This window comes from Dendrobates tinctorius, unplaced genomic scaffold (assembly GCF_039654945.1).
Source record: "Dendrobates tinctorius isolate UK_male_01 unplaced genomic scaffold, ASM3965494v1 ptg000113l, whole genome shotgun sequence".
Lineage (NCBI taxonomy): Eukaryota > Metazoa > Chordata > Amphibia > Anura > Dendrobatidae > Dendrobates > Dendrobates tinctorius.
The window spans coordinates 14985526-15005005 of record NW_027361781.1 but is presented as its reverse complement, the minus strand read 5'-3'; the positions used below and the strand labels follow the sequence as shown (position 1 = coordinate 15005005).

General features: G+C 47.4%; 1 protein-coding gene across 13 annotated transcripts in view; it reads right to left on the bottom strand.

Moving 5' to 3' along the window:
- The window catches only part of CELF4 (CUGBP Elav-like family member 4), a 1497717-nt gene that overhangs the window by 124348 nt on the left and 1353889 nt on the right, over window positions 1-19480 (bottom strand). For 9 of the 13 annotated variants that reach the window (XR_012234844.1, XM_073589796.1, XM_073589798.1 and 6 more), the window contains 2 exons: window positions 16502-16567; window positions 4425-4505 (listed from right to left, as the gene is read on the bottom strand). Coding sequence is in view for 12 of the 13 variants with exons in the window: in XM_073589796.1 (XP_073445897.1) it covers window positions 4425-4505; window positions 16502-16567 (147 nt within the window). In the remaining variant the exon portion in view is untranslated. The remainder of the gene's footprint in view (window positions 1-4424; window positions 4506-16501; window positions 16568-19480) is intronic. The other 4 variants (XM_073589789.1, XM_073589793.1, XM_073589795.1 and 1 more) reach the window with 1 other exon arrangement.

The window sequence follows — 19480 nt, the reverse complement described above, 5'->3', positions numbered from 1 at the left end:
AACCACCACTCCATGCAGTACCGCGTATGCTCAACCTCCACTCCATGCAGTGCCGTGTATGCTCAACCAGCACTCCATGCAGTACCGTGCATGTTCAACCACCACTCCATGCAGTACTGTGTATGCTCAACAACCACTCAATGTATGCTTAACCACCGCTCCATGCAGCACTGTGCATGCTCAACCACCACTCCATGCAGTACTGTGCATGCTCAGCCGCCACTCCATGCAGTACTGTGAATGCTCAGCCACCACTCCATGCAGTACTGTGCATGCCCAATCGCCACTCCATGCAGTACTGTGCATGCTCAGCCGCCACTCCATGCAGTACTGGGCATGCTCAGTCGCAACTCCATGCAGTACTGGGCATGCTCAATCATCACTCGATGCCGTACCGTGCATGCTCAGCTGCCAATCCATGCAGTGCTGTGCATGAATTGCCACACCATGCAGTACCGTGCATGCTTAGCTGCCACTCCATGCAGTACTGTGCATGCTCAATCGCCACTCCATGCATGTTTAATCACCACTCCATGCGTGACCAGCTGGCAATCCATGCAGTACTATGCATTCTCAGCCATCAATCCATGCAGTACCGTGCATGCTCACCTGCCACTTCATGCAGTACCATCCATGCTCAGCCATCACTCCATGCAGTATCATGCATGCTCACCCACCACTCCATGTGGTACTGTGCATGCTCAGCTGCCACTTCATGCAGTATTGTACATACCCACCACTCCATGCATTACTGTTCATACTCACCCACCACTCCATGCAGTACCGTGCATGATTAGCCACCACTTCATGCAGTACTGTGCATGCTCACCCACCACTCCATGCATTACTGTTCATACTCACTCACCACTCCATGCAGTACTGTGCATGCTCACCCACCATTCCATGTAGTACTGTTCATGCTCAGCCACCACTACATGCATTACTGTTCATGCTCAGCCACCACTCCATGAAGTACCGTGCATTTCCAGCCACTACTCCATGCACTACTGTTCATGCTCACCCACCACTCCATGCATTACTGTGCATGCTCACCCACCACTTCATGCAGTACCATCCATGCTCAGCCATCACTCCATGCAGTACCATGCATGCTCACCCACCACTCCATGTAGTACTGTTCATGCTCAGTCACCACTCCATGCATTACTGTTCATACTCACCCACCACTCCATGCAGTACAGTGCATGCTCAGCCACTACTCCATGCAGTACTGTTCATGCTTACCCACCACTCCATGCAGTACTGTTCATGATCAATCACCACTCCATGCACTACCGTGCATGCTCAGCCACCGCTCCACGCAGTACTGTGCATGGTCAGCCACCACTCCATGCAGTACTGTGCATGGTCAGCCGCCACTCCAAGCAGTACTGTTAATGCTCAGCCACCACTACAAGCAGTACTGTTAATGCTCAGCTGCCACTCCAAGCAGTACTGTTAATGCTCAGCCGCCACTCCATGCAGTACTGTTCATGCTCAGCCACCACTCCATGCAGTACTGTTCATGCTCAACCACCACTCCATGTAGTACTGTTCATGATCAACCACTACCCCATGCAGTACCGTGCATGCTCAGCCACAACTCCATGCAGTACTGTGCATGGTCAGCTGCCACTCCATGCAGTACTGTGCATGATTAGCCACCTCTCCATGCAGTACTATGCATGCTCAGCCGCCACTCCAAGCAGTACTGTTAATGCTCAGCCGCCACTCCATGCAGTAATGTTCATGCTCAGCCACCACTCCATGCAGTACTGTGCATGCTCAGTCACCACTCCAAGCAGTACTGTTCATGCTCAGCCGCCACTCCAAGCAGTACTGTTCATGCTCAGCCACCAGTCCATGCAGTACCATGCATACTTAGCCACCACTCCATGCAGTACTGTTCATGCTCAGACACCACTCCATGCAGTACTGTGCATGCTCACCCACCACTCCACGCAGTACTATGCATGGTCAGCCGCCGCACCATGCTGTACTGTGCATGCTCACCTGCCACTTCATGCAGTACCATCCATGCTCAGCCATCACTCCATGTAGTACTCTGCATGCTCAGCTGCCACTTCATGCAGTACTGTTCATGCTCAGCCACCACTCCATGCAGTACTGTTCATGCTCAGCCACCACTCCATGCAGTACTGTTCATGCTCAACCACTCCATGCAGTACCGTGCATGCTCAGCCACTACTCCATGTAGTACTGTGCGTGCTCACTTGCCACTCCATGCAGTACCGTGCATGTTCAACCACTGCTCCATGCAGTACCATTTATGCTCAGCCATCACTCCATGCAGTACCGTGCATGCTCAGCCACCACTCCATGCATTACTGTTCATGCTCAGCCATGACTCTACGCAGTACCGTGCATGCTCAGCCACCACTCCACGCAGTACTGTTCATGCTCAACCACCACTCCATGCAGTACCATGCATGCTCAGCTACCACTCCGTGCAGTACTGTGCATGGTCAGCCGCCACTCCATGCAGTACTGTGCATGCATAGCTGCCACTCTATGCAGTACTATGTATGCTCAGCCGCCACTCCAAGCAGTTCTGCTAATGCTCGCCGCCACTCCATGCAGTACTGTTCATACTCAGTCACCACTCCATGCAGTACTTTTCATGCTCAGCCACCACTCCATGCAGTACCGTGCATGCTCAGCCACCACTTCACGCAGTACCGTGCATGCTCAGCCACCACTCCATGCAGTACTGTGCACGCTCACCTGCCACTCCATGCAGTACTGTTCATGCTCAGCCATCACTCCATGCAGTAAAGTGCACCATCAGCCACCACTCCACGCAGTACTTTGCATGGTCAGCCGCCACTCCACGCAGTACTGTGCATGCTCAGCCACCACTCCATGCAGTATTGTGCATGCTCAGCCATCACTCCATGCAGTACTGTTCATGCTCAGCCACCACTCCATGCAGTACTGTTCATGCACAGCCACCACTCCATGCAGTACTGTTCATGCTCAGCCACCACTCCATGCAGTACTGTGCATGCTCAGCCACCACTCCATGCAGTACTGTGCATGCTCAGCCACCAATCCATGCAGTACTGCTCATGCTCAGCCACCATTCCATGCAGTACTGTGCATGCTCAGCCACCACTCCATGCAGTACTGCTCATGCTCATGCACCACTCCATGCAGTTCAGCCACCACTCCATGCAGTACTGTGCATGCTCAGCCACCAATCCATGCAGTACTGCTCATGCTCAGGCACCACTCCATACAGTACTGTTCATGCTCAGCCACCACTCCATGCAGTACTATTCATAGTCTGTCACCACTCTATGCAGTACCGTGCATGCTCAGTCAACACTCCATGCAGTACTGTTCATACTCAGTCACCACTCCATGCAGTACTGTTCATACTCAGTCACCACTCCATGCAGTACCGTGCATGCTCAGTCTCCACTCCATGCAGTACTGCTCATACTCTGTCACCACTCCATGCAGTACTGTTCATACTCAGTCACCACTCTATGCAGTATCGTGCATGCTCTGTCACCACTCCATGCAGTACTGCTCATACTCAGTCACCACTCCATGCAGTACTGCTCATATTCAGTCACCACTCCATGCAGTACCGTGCATGCTCAGTCACCACTCCATGCAGTACCGTGCATGCTCAGTCACCACTCTATGCAGTACCGTGCATGCTCAGTCACCACTCCAAGCAGTACTGTTCATACTCAGTCAACACTCCATGCAGTACTGTGCATGCTCAGCCACCACTCCATGTAGTACTGTGCATGCTCAGCCGCCATTCCATGCAGTACTGTGCATGCTCAGCCGCCACTCCATGCAGTACTGTGCATGCTCAGTCACCACTCCATGCAGTACCGTGCATGCTCAGTCACCACTCCAAGCAGTACTGTTCATACTCAGTCAACACTCCATGCAGTACTGTGCATGCTCAGCCACCACTCCATGCAGTACTGTGCATGCTCAGCCGCCATTCCATGCAGTACTGTGCATGCTCAGCCACCACTCCATGCAGTACCGTGCATGCTCAGTCACCACTCCAAGCAGTACTGTTCATACTCAGTCAACACTCCATGCAGTACTGTGCATGCTCAGCCGCCACTCCATGCAGTACTGTGCATGCTCAGCCACCACTCCATGCAGTACTGTGCATGCTCAGCCGCCACTCCATGCAGTACTGTGCATGCTCAGCCGCCACTCCATGCAGTATTGTGCATGCTCAGCCACCACTTCATACAGTACCGTTCATACTCAGCTGCCACTTTATGCAAATCTCTCCACATTGTGCTTGTACATGAACCCCCCTTCTTATTATTGGGTGGACCATCTCCTATTTTATGAATTGGGAGAACCCCTTTAAATTCTGACACATGGGGAAACTCTTTCCTTGTGGCTGGTCGGGCACTCACCTTCTCTCTGTTGCTGTGGGATCATCGGAGGTGGCTGTGGGAACGCTTGGCTGATCTGTCCATAGGCAGCAGGATAAGCGGCTATTGGGGAAACAAGAAAAGAGAAGTCAGCAAGAGTCTATTAACTTCGTATTCATTCCCACAGAAAAGGTCCCAATGTGAGCGAGGGCTCCCTGACCCAACGCCTTCTAATTGGAGAGTAAAGTAGATTGCATGAAATTGCGGTGCCAAAGGCGAAAGTTTCATAGACTGCAGTACTAAAGAAATCTAAATTCAGGAGCCCGGTGTTGTCAGATCTGACACTTTCCTTCCTTTTCTACATCATGCTGCTATTTGCTATTTTATTTCTGGTTCACCTACGTACCAATTATATTGTACAAAATGTAAGAGCACTGAAAAAAGTAATGGTACAGTATGTTCCCCCAGCTGACATGGCAAGAAACGTAATAATGTATATTTAAGGCCTGTGTACTAAGAAATAATGGATACAAATTGCTATATTTATGTGCCGTTCCACACTCATCAAGGTTTACGAAATCCAATCTGCTTGAATCCGGTGAAAAGCCATAAGAAAAGATTATGCACGGTGACAGATTATAATCAAGCTCAATGCGGAACTAAATGGAAATATTTGCGCGTCGGCGCTGGGTTACCCTTTGTGTTTGGATACAATGATTTCTGAATTTGGAAACAGGACCATAATCCTTCTATAGAAATGCATTATCGCTGCTGCCCTCTGCTGGTCAGATCGGAATCGGCTCCATCGCTTTTATTGCAGTAGCTATGGCATAAGATAATATCATCATCCAAGTCCATGAGCATCTGATGCCACATCTAATACTGTTCTATTCAGATTCTTATTAACACCAACCTCTATTTTCCCTGTAATGTTTTCTCAAATATTTCTATGGTATTTTACATTTGGGCTTATGGTATTGCGGCTAAATCTATGTATTTGGGAAATATACTAATTGTGTAATGAATTGGTTAACTATTGACCTCATATGGTAAATGCAGGACCAGTGATTATAGGTTGAGGTGGTGACAACAGGATGTGACATCTAATAAATAAATATCATATTTCCATATGTTTAGGTAGTGTCCATCACCATTTAAAGGGAAACCATCAGCAGGTTTTGTTATGGAATCTGAGAGCAGAATTAAGTAGGGGCTGAGACCCTGATTCCAGTGATGTCTGTTATGAATGGGTCACCGAGGAGGATAGCAGGCCCAGACTAAGCCACAGAAAACCAGAGAGGTTGGTAACTAAGCGGATTGCAGACCCCTGATCCTGTTCACTAGTGTTGAGCATTCCGATACCGCAAGTATCGGGTATCGGCCGATACTTGCTGTATCGGAATTCCGATACCGACTTCCGATATTTTTTCAATATCGGAAGTCGGCATCGGAATCGGAAGTTCAAAGTTGATTGACAGCCGAAATGACGTCATCATGATGCGCGGTGTGTGCGCATCATGATGCGCCGTCATTTCGGGCCTTCCAGGGGTCTCTGCCGGCCTGCCGGGGGGCTGTGCCGGCCTGCCGGGGGGCTGTGTGGACTGCCCGGGGTCTGTACCGGCCTGCCGGTGGTCTGTGCACCCTGTGGGGGTCTGTACCGGCCTGCCGGGGGGGCTGTGCTGATGTCCGGGGGTCTGTGCAAGCATCGTCCGATGGGACTACAAGTCCCATCTGGCGATGCCTGCTACCATGACAGTGATTGACACATTAGCCAATGATGGGACAGTAGTAGTCCCATCATCCGGCTAATGTGTTAAATGTAAAAAAAAAATATATATATACTACATACATACTACATACATACTACATGCTACATACATACCACATAAATACTACATGCATGCTACATACATACTACATGCTACATACATACTACATATATACTACATGCATGCTACATACATACTACATGCTACATACATAACACATATATACTACATGCATGCTACATACATACTACATGCTACATACATACTACATATATACTACATGCATGCTACATACATACTACATGCTACATACATACTACATATATACTACATGCATGCTACATACATACTACATGCTACATACATACTACATATATACTACATGCATGCTACATACATACTACATGCTACATACATACCACATATATACTACATACATACTACATGCATGCTACATGCTACATACATACCACATACATACTACATACATACTACATACATACTACATGCATGCTACATACATACTACATGCTACATACATAACACATATATACTACATGCATGCTACATACATACTGCATGCTACATACATAGTACATACATACTACATACATACTACATGCAAGCTACATACATACTACATAATTCCCACACAGCAATGGCATAAAGTGAGACTAGGGACTTTTTTTTTTAAGTGGCGGAGGAATACAGTGCGGAAGGATACCTACCTTCCGTCATTGGATTCCTGCAGCCTGTAGAGAGCGGCAGCATCAGCTGATGCTGCAGTTCTCTACCCAAGATCGTCGTGGGACACACTCGTGGACTGCTTCGGATCATGGGTGAGTATTTTTGTGGTTTGTTATGTTAATATTTATTCCGTAAAAGACAATGGCTTCGGGGAACAATGTGACAAGTATTGGTAAGTATGTTACTCTAAGTTATATGTACTGTATGTCTATGTATGTATTGTATGTAGCATGCATGTAGTATGTATGTAGTATATATGTGGTATGTATGTAGCATGTAGTATGTATGTAGCATGCATGTAGTATGTATGTAGCATGCATGTAGTATGTATGTAGCATGCATGTAGCATGCATGTAGTATGTAGCATGTATGTAGTATATATGTAGTATGTATGTTACATGTAGTATATATGTAGTATGCATGTTGCATGCATGTAGTATATATGTTGTATGTATGTTGCATGTAGTATATATGTAGTATGAATGTAGCATGTATGTAGTATGTAGTATGAATGTAGCATGTATGTAGTATGCATGTTGCATGTAGTATATATGTAGTATGCATGTTGTATGTATGTAGCATGTAGCAGTATGTATGTAGTATATATATATATTTTTTTTTTTACATTCAACACATTAGCCGGATGATGGGACTACTACTGTCCCATCATTGGCTAATGTGTCAATCACTGTCATGGTAGCAGGCATCGCCCGATGGGACTTGTAGTCCCATCGGACGATGCCTGCACAGACCCCCGAAGCCTGCACAGCCCCCCCGGCAGGCCGGCACAGCCCCCCGGAGCCTGCACAGACCACCGGCAGGCCGGCACAGCCCCCCGGAGCCTGCACAGACCACCGGCAGGCCGGCACAGCCCCCCGGCAGGCCGGCACAGCCCACCGGAGCCTGCACAGACCCCCTGGCAGGCCGGCACAGCCCCCCGAAAGGCCCGTACAGACCCCAGAGAGGCTGTACAAGGCAAAAACAGGGTTTTTCTTATTCCGATACCGGAAGTCCCATAGACTTGAATGGGACTTCCGGTATCGGAATCGGCGATACCGATACTTTTTTTTAAGATCGGCCGATCCATTCCGATCCGATACTTTGAAGTATCGGACGGTATCGCTCAACTCTACTGTTCACACAACTAGCAGTAGCCGTGGAGCGTACCTACGATGATCCTAGACCAGGGGTCCCCAACCACCAGTCCGCAGCCAAGGACCAGGCCGTTGCAGTGCTGTTGCCGGTCCGCGGAGCCACGTCTCAGAATACTGGACACAAGGGAAGCAGGCGGCTGAGGCACTGTAGTGACAGCTGCAACCGCCAGCTTCCAGAAGACATCGATATTCACCCTCAGTTCCTGCATTCCTGTTGGGCGCGGCAGCTTCATCCAGTGCTGAATGGTCACGTGGTACCACTCATTAAGGTCATGAATATGGACATGACTCCACTCCCATAGGTGTGGCGTCCATTTTCATGACCTTAATGAGCGGTACCACGTGACCGCTCAGCACTTGATGTAGCTGACGCGCCAGGATAGAGATGCAGGGAAGTTCAGCGACAGTGTGAGGGTAAGTATGATGGGTGAGGATGGGGAAGCCTAGCCATGCATACAAGGGTTGGAGCAGAGCCATGTATGCAAGGGTGGGAGCGGAGCCATGCATACAAGGGTGGGAGCAGAGCCATGCATGAAAGGGTGGGAGCAGAGCCATGCATACAAGGGTGGGAGCGGAGCCATGCATACAAGGGTAGGAGCGGAGCCATGCATACAAGGGTGGGAGCGGAGCCATGTATACAAGGGTGGGAGCATAGCCATGTATGCAAGGGTGGGAGCAGAGCCATGTATATACAAGGGTGGGAGCAGAGTCATGCATACAAGGGTGGGAGCGGAGCCATGCATACAAGGGTGGGAGCGGAGCCATGCATACAAGGATGGGAGCGGAGCCATGCATACAAGGGTGGGAGCGGAGCCATGTATACAAGGGTGGGAGCACAGTCATGCATACAAGGGTGGGAGTGGAGCCATTCATACAAGGGTGGGAGTGGAGCCATGCATACAAGGGTGGGAGCGGAGCCATGCATACAAGGGTGGGAGCGGAGCCATGCATACAAGGGTGGGAGCGGAGCCATGCATACAAGGGTGGGAGCGGAGCCATGCATACAAGGGTGGGAGCGGAGACATGCATACAAGGGTGGGAGCGGAGCAATGCATACAAGGGTGGGGGCGGAGCCATGCATACAAGGGTGGGAGCGGAGCTATGCATACAAGGGTGGGAGCGGAGCCATGCATACAAGGGTGGGAGCGGAGCCATGCATACAAGGGTGGGAGCGGAGCTATGCATACAAGGGTGGGAGCGGAGCCATGCATACAAGGGTGGGAGCGGAGCCATGCATACAAGGGTGGGAGCGGAGACATGCATACAAGGGTGGGAGCGGAGACATGCATACAAGGGTGGGAGCGGAGCAATGCATACAAGGGTGGGGGCGGAGCCATGCATACAAGGGTGGGGGCGGAGCCATGCATACAAGGGTGGGAGCGGAGCTATGCATACAAGGGTGGGAGCGGAGCCATGCATACAAGGGTGGGAGCGGAGCCATGCATACAAGGGTGGGAGCGGAGACATGCATACAAGGGTGGGAGCGGAGACATGCATACAAGGGTGGGAGCGGAGCAATGCATACAAGGGTGGGGGCGGAGCCATGCATACAAGGGTGGGAGCGGAGCCATGCATACAAGGGTGGGAGCGGAGCCATGCATACAAGGGTGGGAGCGGAGCCATGCATACAAGGGTGGGAGCGGAGCCATGTATACAATGGTGGGAGCGGAGCCATGTATACAAGGGTGGGAGCGGAGCCATGTATACAAGGGTGGGAGCGGAGCCATGTATACAAGGGTGGGAGCGGAGCCATGCATACAAGGGTGGGAGCGGAGCCATGCATTCAAGGATGGGAGCGAAGCCATGCATACAAGGGTGGGAGCGGAGCCATGCATACAAGGGTGGGAGCGGAGCCATGCATACAAGGGTGGGAGCGGAGCCATGCATACAAGGGTGGGAGCGGAGCCATGCATACAAGGGTGGGAGCGGAGCCATGCATACAAGGGTGGGAGCGGAGCCATGCATACAAGGGTGGGAGCAGAGCCATGCATACAAGGGTGTCACTGTCTCCCATCACCCCTAGAAGGGACTATCTTGTTGCAGGAAAACAAGCCCAGTGCTCCCACTGATACAGGGAAACAAGCCAGGTGCTCACACTCATTCAAAGCCTATGGTGAGTTGAGTCACATTCACATTATAAATGTTATAATTAAATGATACGTATGCACTACTAAACTACAATCCCGTCCATAGCCCTGCCCCTATGCCACACCTCCATCCCCGCCCTGCCGAGCCATGAAAGAATGGTCTTGCTTGAAGCCGGTCCCTGGTGCAAAAAAGGTTGGGGACCACTGTCCTAGACGCCGGAGAGCTAACTAAGCCTAAAGCAAGAAAGGGGAAATCTAAACTGCCCCTGAGCAGACCCCAAAGGAATAGATAGCCCCCAAACATATATTGTCGGTGAGACAAGATGAAAACACAAACGCAGGCAGAAAAATAGACTGAGCAAATGATGGGGCCCACACTGACTAGACAGGACAGGAAAGGAAAGACACTGTCTGCAATCACGCAAAAAACCCTGCAAAAAGTCCAACATGTCTGATGCACAAAAAACACTGAAGTCGCACGACTTCGCCCCCACTATATCAGCACTCTGGTATATTCTGAAAGCAAAGCAAAAAGAGACCAATATAACGGGACAAAACAAACTGGCATATGCAGTAACATATGGGCGGTGATTCAGCACAGCCCCAGCCGGAGCTGGCTGACCCGCAGAAAGCAGAGATAGACAAAACCAGATCAAATGCAAACAGAATAGCAAATGAACCACTTAGCTGAACCATGCAGGGAAAGAGCAGGAGACATCAGACCTCAGAAGGCACAGGAAGAAAATCACCAGCAGGGATAGAGGGAGTCAGCTGTGTTAAATCTCAATCTGAAACCACAGATCTCCAATCGTCTTCCTCATTATCAGGTGGCAAGTCTCTGTCAATCAGATCAGCTCCACTACCTCCAGTAACCACAAGAGAGAGCCCAGAAAGAGAACTCGCAACCCCTCTGTCAATCTGACCAGCTCTACTACCTTCAGTAACCACCAGAGGGAAGCCAGAGAGAGAATTCACAACAGATGTCTCCCTTACTAGGATGCTTGGAGTAGTTATGAGAAAATCTCTGTTTTCTCTGCTGTAGATGTAGCGGTGCTCAGAATGCTGACCATGTATAGCCCCGCCCACACACCTGATAGGCAGCTTTCTGTGTACACTGTACATTGTCAGCAAGCTGACAATCAGTGGTAGTGGCGGGGTTATACAGGTTAGCTGGACTGCCTGTCACGCGACACCTAGTCCTGCAGTGATAATTTCCTACTGATTGTATTGAAACTACAGCAAGCAGCTGAGCAAGTGACACATCCCTGGAATCAGACTCTCTGCCCCTACATTATGCTGATCTGAGATTGAATAGCAAAAACCTGCTGTCAGATTACCATTGAAGTCTGGATGGCTGAGGATGATTTTAAGAAAGCATATATATTTTATTTTTTATTAGATAGTTTTTTTCCCCCCTGACAAAACCTGATGCGAAACGCGCATCGGAGCATTTTTTTTTCATTGGTTTTATTCTTATTTATTTTTTTCTTTGAATATTTATAACTGACAATTAATATTTTGGGCTCATATATTTATTTGAGTTTCTGTTCTCAATGTTGAGACTGCACATTTACATATAATCACATTTTTTTTTCTTCTTGATCTGTTCTATATCTTTATTGGGCAGGCATTACTCACCAATCTACAGCATTTTTAATGTCTTAGGCTAGTTTCACACTAGCGTTTATGAGCGCAGCGACGGCCTGCGCACGGCCGCAGCTAAGCCCCGCCCCCTGCCGCGCCCCGCCGGTAGCTCCGCCCACCGGCGCATGACGCTGCATGCGTCCTGCGTCCCCTATCTTTATCACTGGGGGCGCAGGCCGTGCGCAGTATGCGTTTGGCGGCGCATGCGTCCTTTTGACGATGCGCCGACCTGCGCCAAACGCAACCTGCTGCAGTTTGGTTGCGTCGGCGCACCGTCAAAAAGGCGCATGCGCCGCCAAACGCATACTGCGCACGGCCTGCGCCCCCTGTGATAAAGATAGGGGACGCAGGGCGCATGCAGCGTCATGCGCCGGTAGGCGGAGCTACTGGCGGGGCGCGGCAGGGGGCGGGGCTTAGCGGCGGCCGTGCGCAGGCCGTCGCTGCGCTCATAAACGCTAGTGTGAAACTAGCCTAACTTTGCATGTTTATTACATTGTTTTTTTTTTTTATATTATCTAATAAAATATAAAATATACATCTTTTCTTAATATGTTGAGCCCTGCACATTTATTGTACACATTTTCTTACATTTATTGTGCTTATTGGCCCCTTACCTTCAGCTCACAGCACTAATGCAGGTCTGTTTATAGAATAGCCATGCTCTTCCATCCTACATATACCTCCTTCCATACCATTGCTCATGACTCAACAAATCTGGAGGTGATCAGTTTTTAAAAAAATACATTATTTGGTGATACTCTGTCGGGTGATGTTTATGTATTAGTGTCTGCCACCATTACCCTTTCAGAAATGTTGTTAAGCTAAGGACTCAATGCAAACAAATTGTTATAAAACCCTCAACAGACTGCAATACACCTCACAGCCAAGGAGACACATACAGACACATATGGCAGGAACATCTCCCGATAGTGCACCCCAAAATCATGTGTTTTTTTTCCAAAGCTGGTCTTCTTGCTATGTTTATCTTGTTATACATTTAGGTAAGAAAGTTCCCATCTGTAAGTCTGTATCAGTTATAATCTGTACTTTTAGGTTTCAGAAGTCATGAGTCACCCCATTGGGGTGTTGAGCGGACTAGGGTGTCAACCAGTAATCAATTCCAGAGCCCCACTTTTCAGCTACGTGCTAATGTGACATTATCCTCAATCACAGTTTCTATCTAAATGAGCTGGGTAGATTGATAAATGAATAAGATGCCGCCTCTGTCTGTACATAGTGATTCCAGTATTTTGTGCCAAGTACTGCTCACATAAGAGGGTGGTGGCCCACTCCTGCACACGGCCCACCAGAGGATTCTCCTGCTCTCCTGGGGGCCAGTCCAACCCTGGTTGAACACATACAGTACAACTGTATAAGACATCTGAATACAAGTTTCAACTATTTGGTAGATAAATATTCTTGTAATCTCATGTCTCTGGGCGCTGGGCAGGCTGTGCCCTCTCCACGGGGGTAAATTGATTAGACGCAGGGTAACCAGTGACCTTACTGAGATTTACTAAGACTTTTTGAACTCTTCTCGAAGGCTTTCGATTTCATTGAATTACTCTCTTAATATGAAATGTGAACGTTTGAAATAAATAGATGACAGTCAGCGGAGGCATCAAGGGTCAGACTGATCTTATTACACTAACGTAGACTTTTCCAAGACTCGGAAGGCAGAAGACGATTGTGCTGCTGGGATTATGACGTAGCGGACCGGTCATCGCTCCTGACGGGTCTGCTTGAGTAAATAATTGTATTTCAAAGAATCTATCGATTCTGGAACATCTGCTTCCTGGAGTTGGCTCTGTGTTGTTCCTATGCTATTTCTCCTGGAAGTTTACGAATAAATTGACAACTGGGTGTCACGATTACACTTGTTAAAGGGATATGTCGTTGCATAGTCTGACACTGTCAGGAATGATTGGACAATGTCAGACTTTTATAATGACGGACCCTCAATTGTTAACGCCATGATTGCTATTTATTTAGGAATTTACAAAGAGGAACAACAGGGGAACCATATGGAAGTGATTGGCTTTTCAGGAAGAATACAATTATTTAGAAAAATAGACTTGGTGTCAGGAGAAGTGACGGGTCCACTTTAAATGGTCAAAACCAGGATCTTGCCACTTAGGGAATATAGCAAGATCATGTAGGTTGGAAGCAACGAAAACAGGCCAGAGATCCTACAACAGTGCCATTTCACCAAGATTGGTAATTTGTACATAAGTCATAGAGCAGGTGCAGAAGAGAGTATTTTCAGCCCGAGCGCGATCCAACAAAGCATCGGATCATGCCTGGACCAATGTTATGATATGGGATCTTGCGCACATCAGATTTTTTCCTCGGACAGACACTATCGGAGGAAAAAATTGCTGCATGTCCTAGTTTGATCTGATATTCAGGTCACGCTCGACCATGTAAGTCTATCAGTGCATGGAAACATTAGACTGCACTCTGATATCATTTGAGTGTCCAATTTCCATGGATTGACACAATGGAGAAGATGGAGAATTTTTTTCTCTATCTTCTCCTCATCCAATAGAAAAGGATCACACTATGATCACACTCTGACTTCATTTGCACAATTGGCTTCTCCCCACCCACTCTCCTAGACAGACAAGTCTCTCCACGAATATGGAGGGACCTGTCACTCTAAGAGAGTGGGGCAAGGAGAAGTCTCCAGGCATCGGCCTCTTGGTCAACTAGTTCTCATTCATCTTTCCAAGTTATGCTTTCTTTGATACACTACAACGCTTCAGAGCCAGTGTCTGATCCATGCAGCCTGTGTTTCGGGCAACATAAATCAACCATCGAGTTTCCTTTGTTCCCTTTAAATAACCATATTTTTTGTCAAATGATTGTTGACCAATCTATCAACTTTAGGTTTTCAATTATTTGACCTTAGTTTATAAATGGGGCCATGGTGGTGCTAACATAAAAATCAACACATATTCCTGGTAGTGAGCGCACATCACTCCTCTGTCTCCGGCCATCCTCTTCCGGTTAGGTGGTGGGCACAGCAGTAGTCACGTTCCATTCACGCTCTGGGACCCCTACGTATACTGAGAATGAAGACTCTTCCGCTCTGGGATCCCTACAATTTCTGAGAATGAAGACTCTTCAGCTCTGGGATCCCTACAAATTCTGAGAATGATGACTCTTCAGCTCTGGGACCCTTACGGATCCTGAGAATGATGACTGTTAAGCTCTGGGACCCCTACGAATACTGAGACTGAAGACTCTTCAGCTCTGGGATCCCTACAAATTCTGAGAATGAAGACTCTTCAGCTCTGGGATCCCTACAAATTCTGAGAATGAAGACTCTTCAGCTCTGGGACCCTTACGGATCCTGAGAATGATGACTGTTAAGCTCTGGGACCCCTACGAATACTGAGAATGAAGACTCTTCAGCTCTGGGACCCCAGCATTGTCTTTCTCCCACATAACAGGGTTCCCTAACACCTTGCTGTGCCAGAAATTGCATAAAAGTGCTTGTCCGGTTGGTAAAAATTTTATACAAAAGGCTCAGAGGGCCAAAAAAATAGAATAGGCCCTGCTCACCTCACCAATCCCATGAAACTCCCGTTATAACACTGCCCGGCCCCCCACCAGTCTCTACTATCTTCTGGGACACGTGACCACCGCAGCCCTTTAGGTGAAGACTGGGAATCAGCGCTGAAGCCCCTTCATTCTTAGATTCAACAGGCCTCCTAGAGCTCGTATTCTTGACGATCATAAATGGACGCCATGTCCTAGCGATGGGCCACCACTTTGTGACATGGGAATAACCCTTTGATGGGCTTTAAAGGGGTTTACTCTACTTTGAAAGGTATTCTCAGTGGGATAATAAAAAACTATTTTCATCTCATGGACCTTCATATCTCCTCCTCACTCAGTAATGTGTCACCAGCCGGTTTTGGTTCATCAACATCGGAAGAGGGAGGTCTCAAGACTAGTGGTGGGCGAGTAGCATCGTTGCTCGGGTGACCGCCGAGTATTTTGGCGTGCTCGGAGATTTACTTTTCCTTGTCTCAGCTGCATGTTTTGCGGATGCTAGACAGGCTGATTACATGTGGGAATTCCCTAACAAACAAGCATTCCTCACATGTAATCAGCCTGTTTAGCAGTGACAAATCATGCAGCTGAGGTGACGAAAACTAAATCTCTGAGCACACCAAAATACTCGGAGATCACTCGAGCAACGAGTATACTCGCCACTGTTTGGTTTCTGGGTGTTGATTTCCTGTCATCGGTGGGGGTTACAGTACTGATTATGGAGGAGCGTCACCAGTCCTGGAAGTCAATATAGATTTTTTTCATTTATAGATCCATCTCAGCCCATTGAGAATTATTTTTAAAGTGGAGGAAATCCCTTTTAAGGAGTTTGGAGCACATAATTACAGGAAAATTGGAAAAATCTCATCTAACTATCTACAAAAAAAATCCCAAAACAAAGCAGCATAATTAAAATGTTATTTTGGTGTCAGCCTCAGGATCCGGGACCCAAAAAGGATCAGATAAAGAAATGTCCATAAAAGCTCAGATAAAGTAACCGAGTCCCTTCTTTCCTGTCCTAGTGGTGTTCGAGATCCCTTGATATAATATATGGCACCATATATACATTCATATATCACCATGTATTACAAGTCTATCGTGTGAACACATGCTCAGCCGAATATAAGAGTTTATTAGGAGAAAGTGTTAATACTAACGACCTGCGTACTGCTGCACTCCTGCATAGGCTTGCTGCAATGGATCTGCCGCGGTGGGGCTCTGTGCTGGAAAACCAAAGACAAAAAAAACAAGAATTAGTTGATCGGCCCTAAGACACTGTGACCATACATACATGATTGGATGCAGCACATTCATTTCAGAACCTCCACGTACACATTGAAAATCACATAGGAAGAAGTGGAAGAGCCATCCGCTAATATGGGAGGGACTATACTCTCGGCTTTCCGCCACATACTACAAAAGTGAAACTAAGAACAAAAATGGGTCATTAATTGGAGGCAACCAGTCAAAAATGGTTAAAAAAAATAAGAAATAGCCAAAATTTATTGACTTCTGCAATGTAAGGCGGTGCTGTCCGGCAGCGGCTATGTATCATCCATCAAAGCAATCGGCGATGTGCTGGGTATATTGAGAGCATAGTCTATATCATGATGCACTGGTGAAAGGGTCCACCTAAGACCCTCATGTACATGACACACCCTTTGTGCAAGGAGTATGTGCTTCATTGGGTATAGATAGAGCAATCCCTCTGTGCATATGCCATTCAGTAGAGCACACCACCCTCTTTTTCAGTCACATCCATAAGAAAATACTCCATGACTTTGTAAGTGGTGAACCAAATCTGCCAAAATCTAAATTTTTCTAAATTTGCACAAATCTATTTACTCAATTCTTCTGAGGCCCAGTAACGGGTTAATAATAAGAAAAGATTATACCCAACTTGTCTATGCCCGCTCTTCACCTGCCCTGCCACCCCAGCTCATCGCCCGATCCTCCACTCGCTTTGGATTGTTCTATGGATCGGTACTCTCTTCAGTCTGGATCTTCCGGTGCTGACTCAGCCTCCCGTAGACATATGGTGATGTACATAATTGACATCAACAGCATACCTTGAGTCCCACTGGTCCATGTGATACCAAGTGAGAGCCCAAAGGTCTAGACTGAAGCCCGAAGAGAAGACCAAGGAGAAGACTTAAGAGAAGGACGATCTGAAGGCCAATCTGAAATGGAGGACCAGGGGTTGAGAGCCGATGCAGCAGAGCAGGTGAAGAGCAAGCCTGGGGCTGGTGAGTGTAATCTTCTATTATTTTTTATCAGCTTCGTGGCCCTCGATTTATTATGCTTTAGGGTCTGGAGAAGCCTCAGAGTATAATAGCATTTTTGGGGAAGATTCGGATCAAATCGAACCCATTGGCCAATTTGCGTAATCTCTTAAAAGCAAATTTTGTAAGATTCCCTCATCTCTAACAAGGAGGTAGAGGTTCCCTTCACTTCCATAGGGGCTATGGATCTGTGCAAAGCAAATCCGAAGAGTGCTATATGTAAGGGGTCTTAGGTTCTTTCCATAAGGAATTATTGCAGGGGGGGGTCTATCGTTCTTATTTTGCTATAGTAAAGCGGTTGTCCAATATACGTTTATTAACTATCCACAGAAGAGGTGAGAAGTGTATGATTGCTGGTGGTTGGGCTGATGACAAGAATAGAAGTCCCAAAGTCCTGGGCATGAATGGAGCGGTATTGAGCGTGCGCGCCGGCTGCTCTATTCGTTCTTTATAGGATTGGTGGTTGCATATACTAAAGACCACTCCATTCACACTTGGGACCCTCGTTTTTAGCATAAGTGGTGGTCTCAGAAGCTGGACCCCAGCAATCATACCTCTACAGTATATCTATACCTTGGCATGACTCAGCCTGCAGCCAGTTTAGAGACTATCGCTAATTACTTGGCTAGGACCACCAGATCTCAATTCTTGAAAAATAAGACAATGACTTGGCTCTACCAGCAATCATAGCAGCTTAGATGCAAATGAAAACATGGGGGCAATTGTGTGTTTGGGCCAACTGGACCACAATCATGGCCACTTTATGGCACCAGCTCTAAGGGTATGTGCACACGGTGCGAATTCTGCTACGGATCCGCAGCGTTTCTGCAGCTGTGCGTCCGCAGCAGATTTAGGCGCGTTGTACAGTACCATTGTTTTCAATGGTAAACTGGAAAATGCTGTGCACATGTCAATTCTTTTGTGCAGAAATGCTGCGGTTTCACACCTCATCCATTATGAGGTGTAAAACTGCAGGGCAAAACCGCAGGCAAATCCGCAGATCCAAAAAATTCCGTGTGCACATACTCTAAACTGACACTTGGACCATACATAAGGCCACTGTTGTTTGACAGAGCCAAGATACATCCACAATGGAGAATGGGAACAGTCACTAAATCCATCATGGAAATGGATTTTTTTTTGCTTGACTGGATAGTCTGATATCAAAGCAGTCTATGGAAATGTGTGACGTGCAGTAATACAGATCTCAACTTGCTTCCTCACTATTAGCACTAGACCCAATATTAAAATGAATTGTATAGCATTATTATTAAATTATTTTCACTTAAAAGGAAATGGTTGACACGTTTTTATCTATGGAAGAAGTTGAATGGCTGTAGAGCTGGATATCCCCCAACAAAAATGATAGTATTTTTGTAGAAATCCGATGTGCCAGTCATGAGAAACCTAGTGTAGAAAATATATGGAAATCAGGCTGGCAGTGCTCTGGGGGCGTGTCACTGGCCTTGTTCTTCTTCTTCCTGCACTGACACGCCCCCAGCCTGACTTGCATATAGCTTCTACACTTGATTTCTCAGGACTGGAATGTCGGATTCCTGCAAAAAAGGTGTCATTTTTCTCAGTAGACAAGCACCTATACAGCCATGACACTACTTCCAGATATTAACACATGCTGACAGTTTCCTTTAATTTACGGTGATGTTACTTAATCACTGCACTTTGGTGAGTACTATATGGTGGTATTTACTTGGGATTCTGTGGCACTGTGCAGTAAATCAGTTTATTTTGGTAAATAATTGTTATTTAGGTGAAGCTTACTATTAGGTTCCTTACTGGGCATCATTCAACCTAAGGATAACTCTGAAAGGGACGCTTTGCTCTCCGTATACCCAG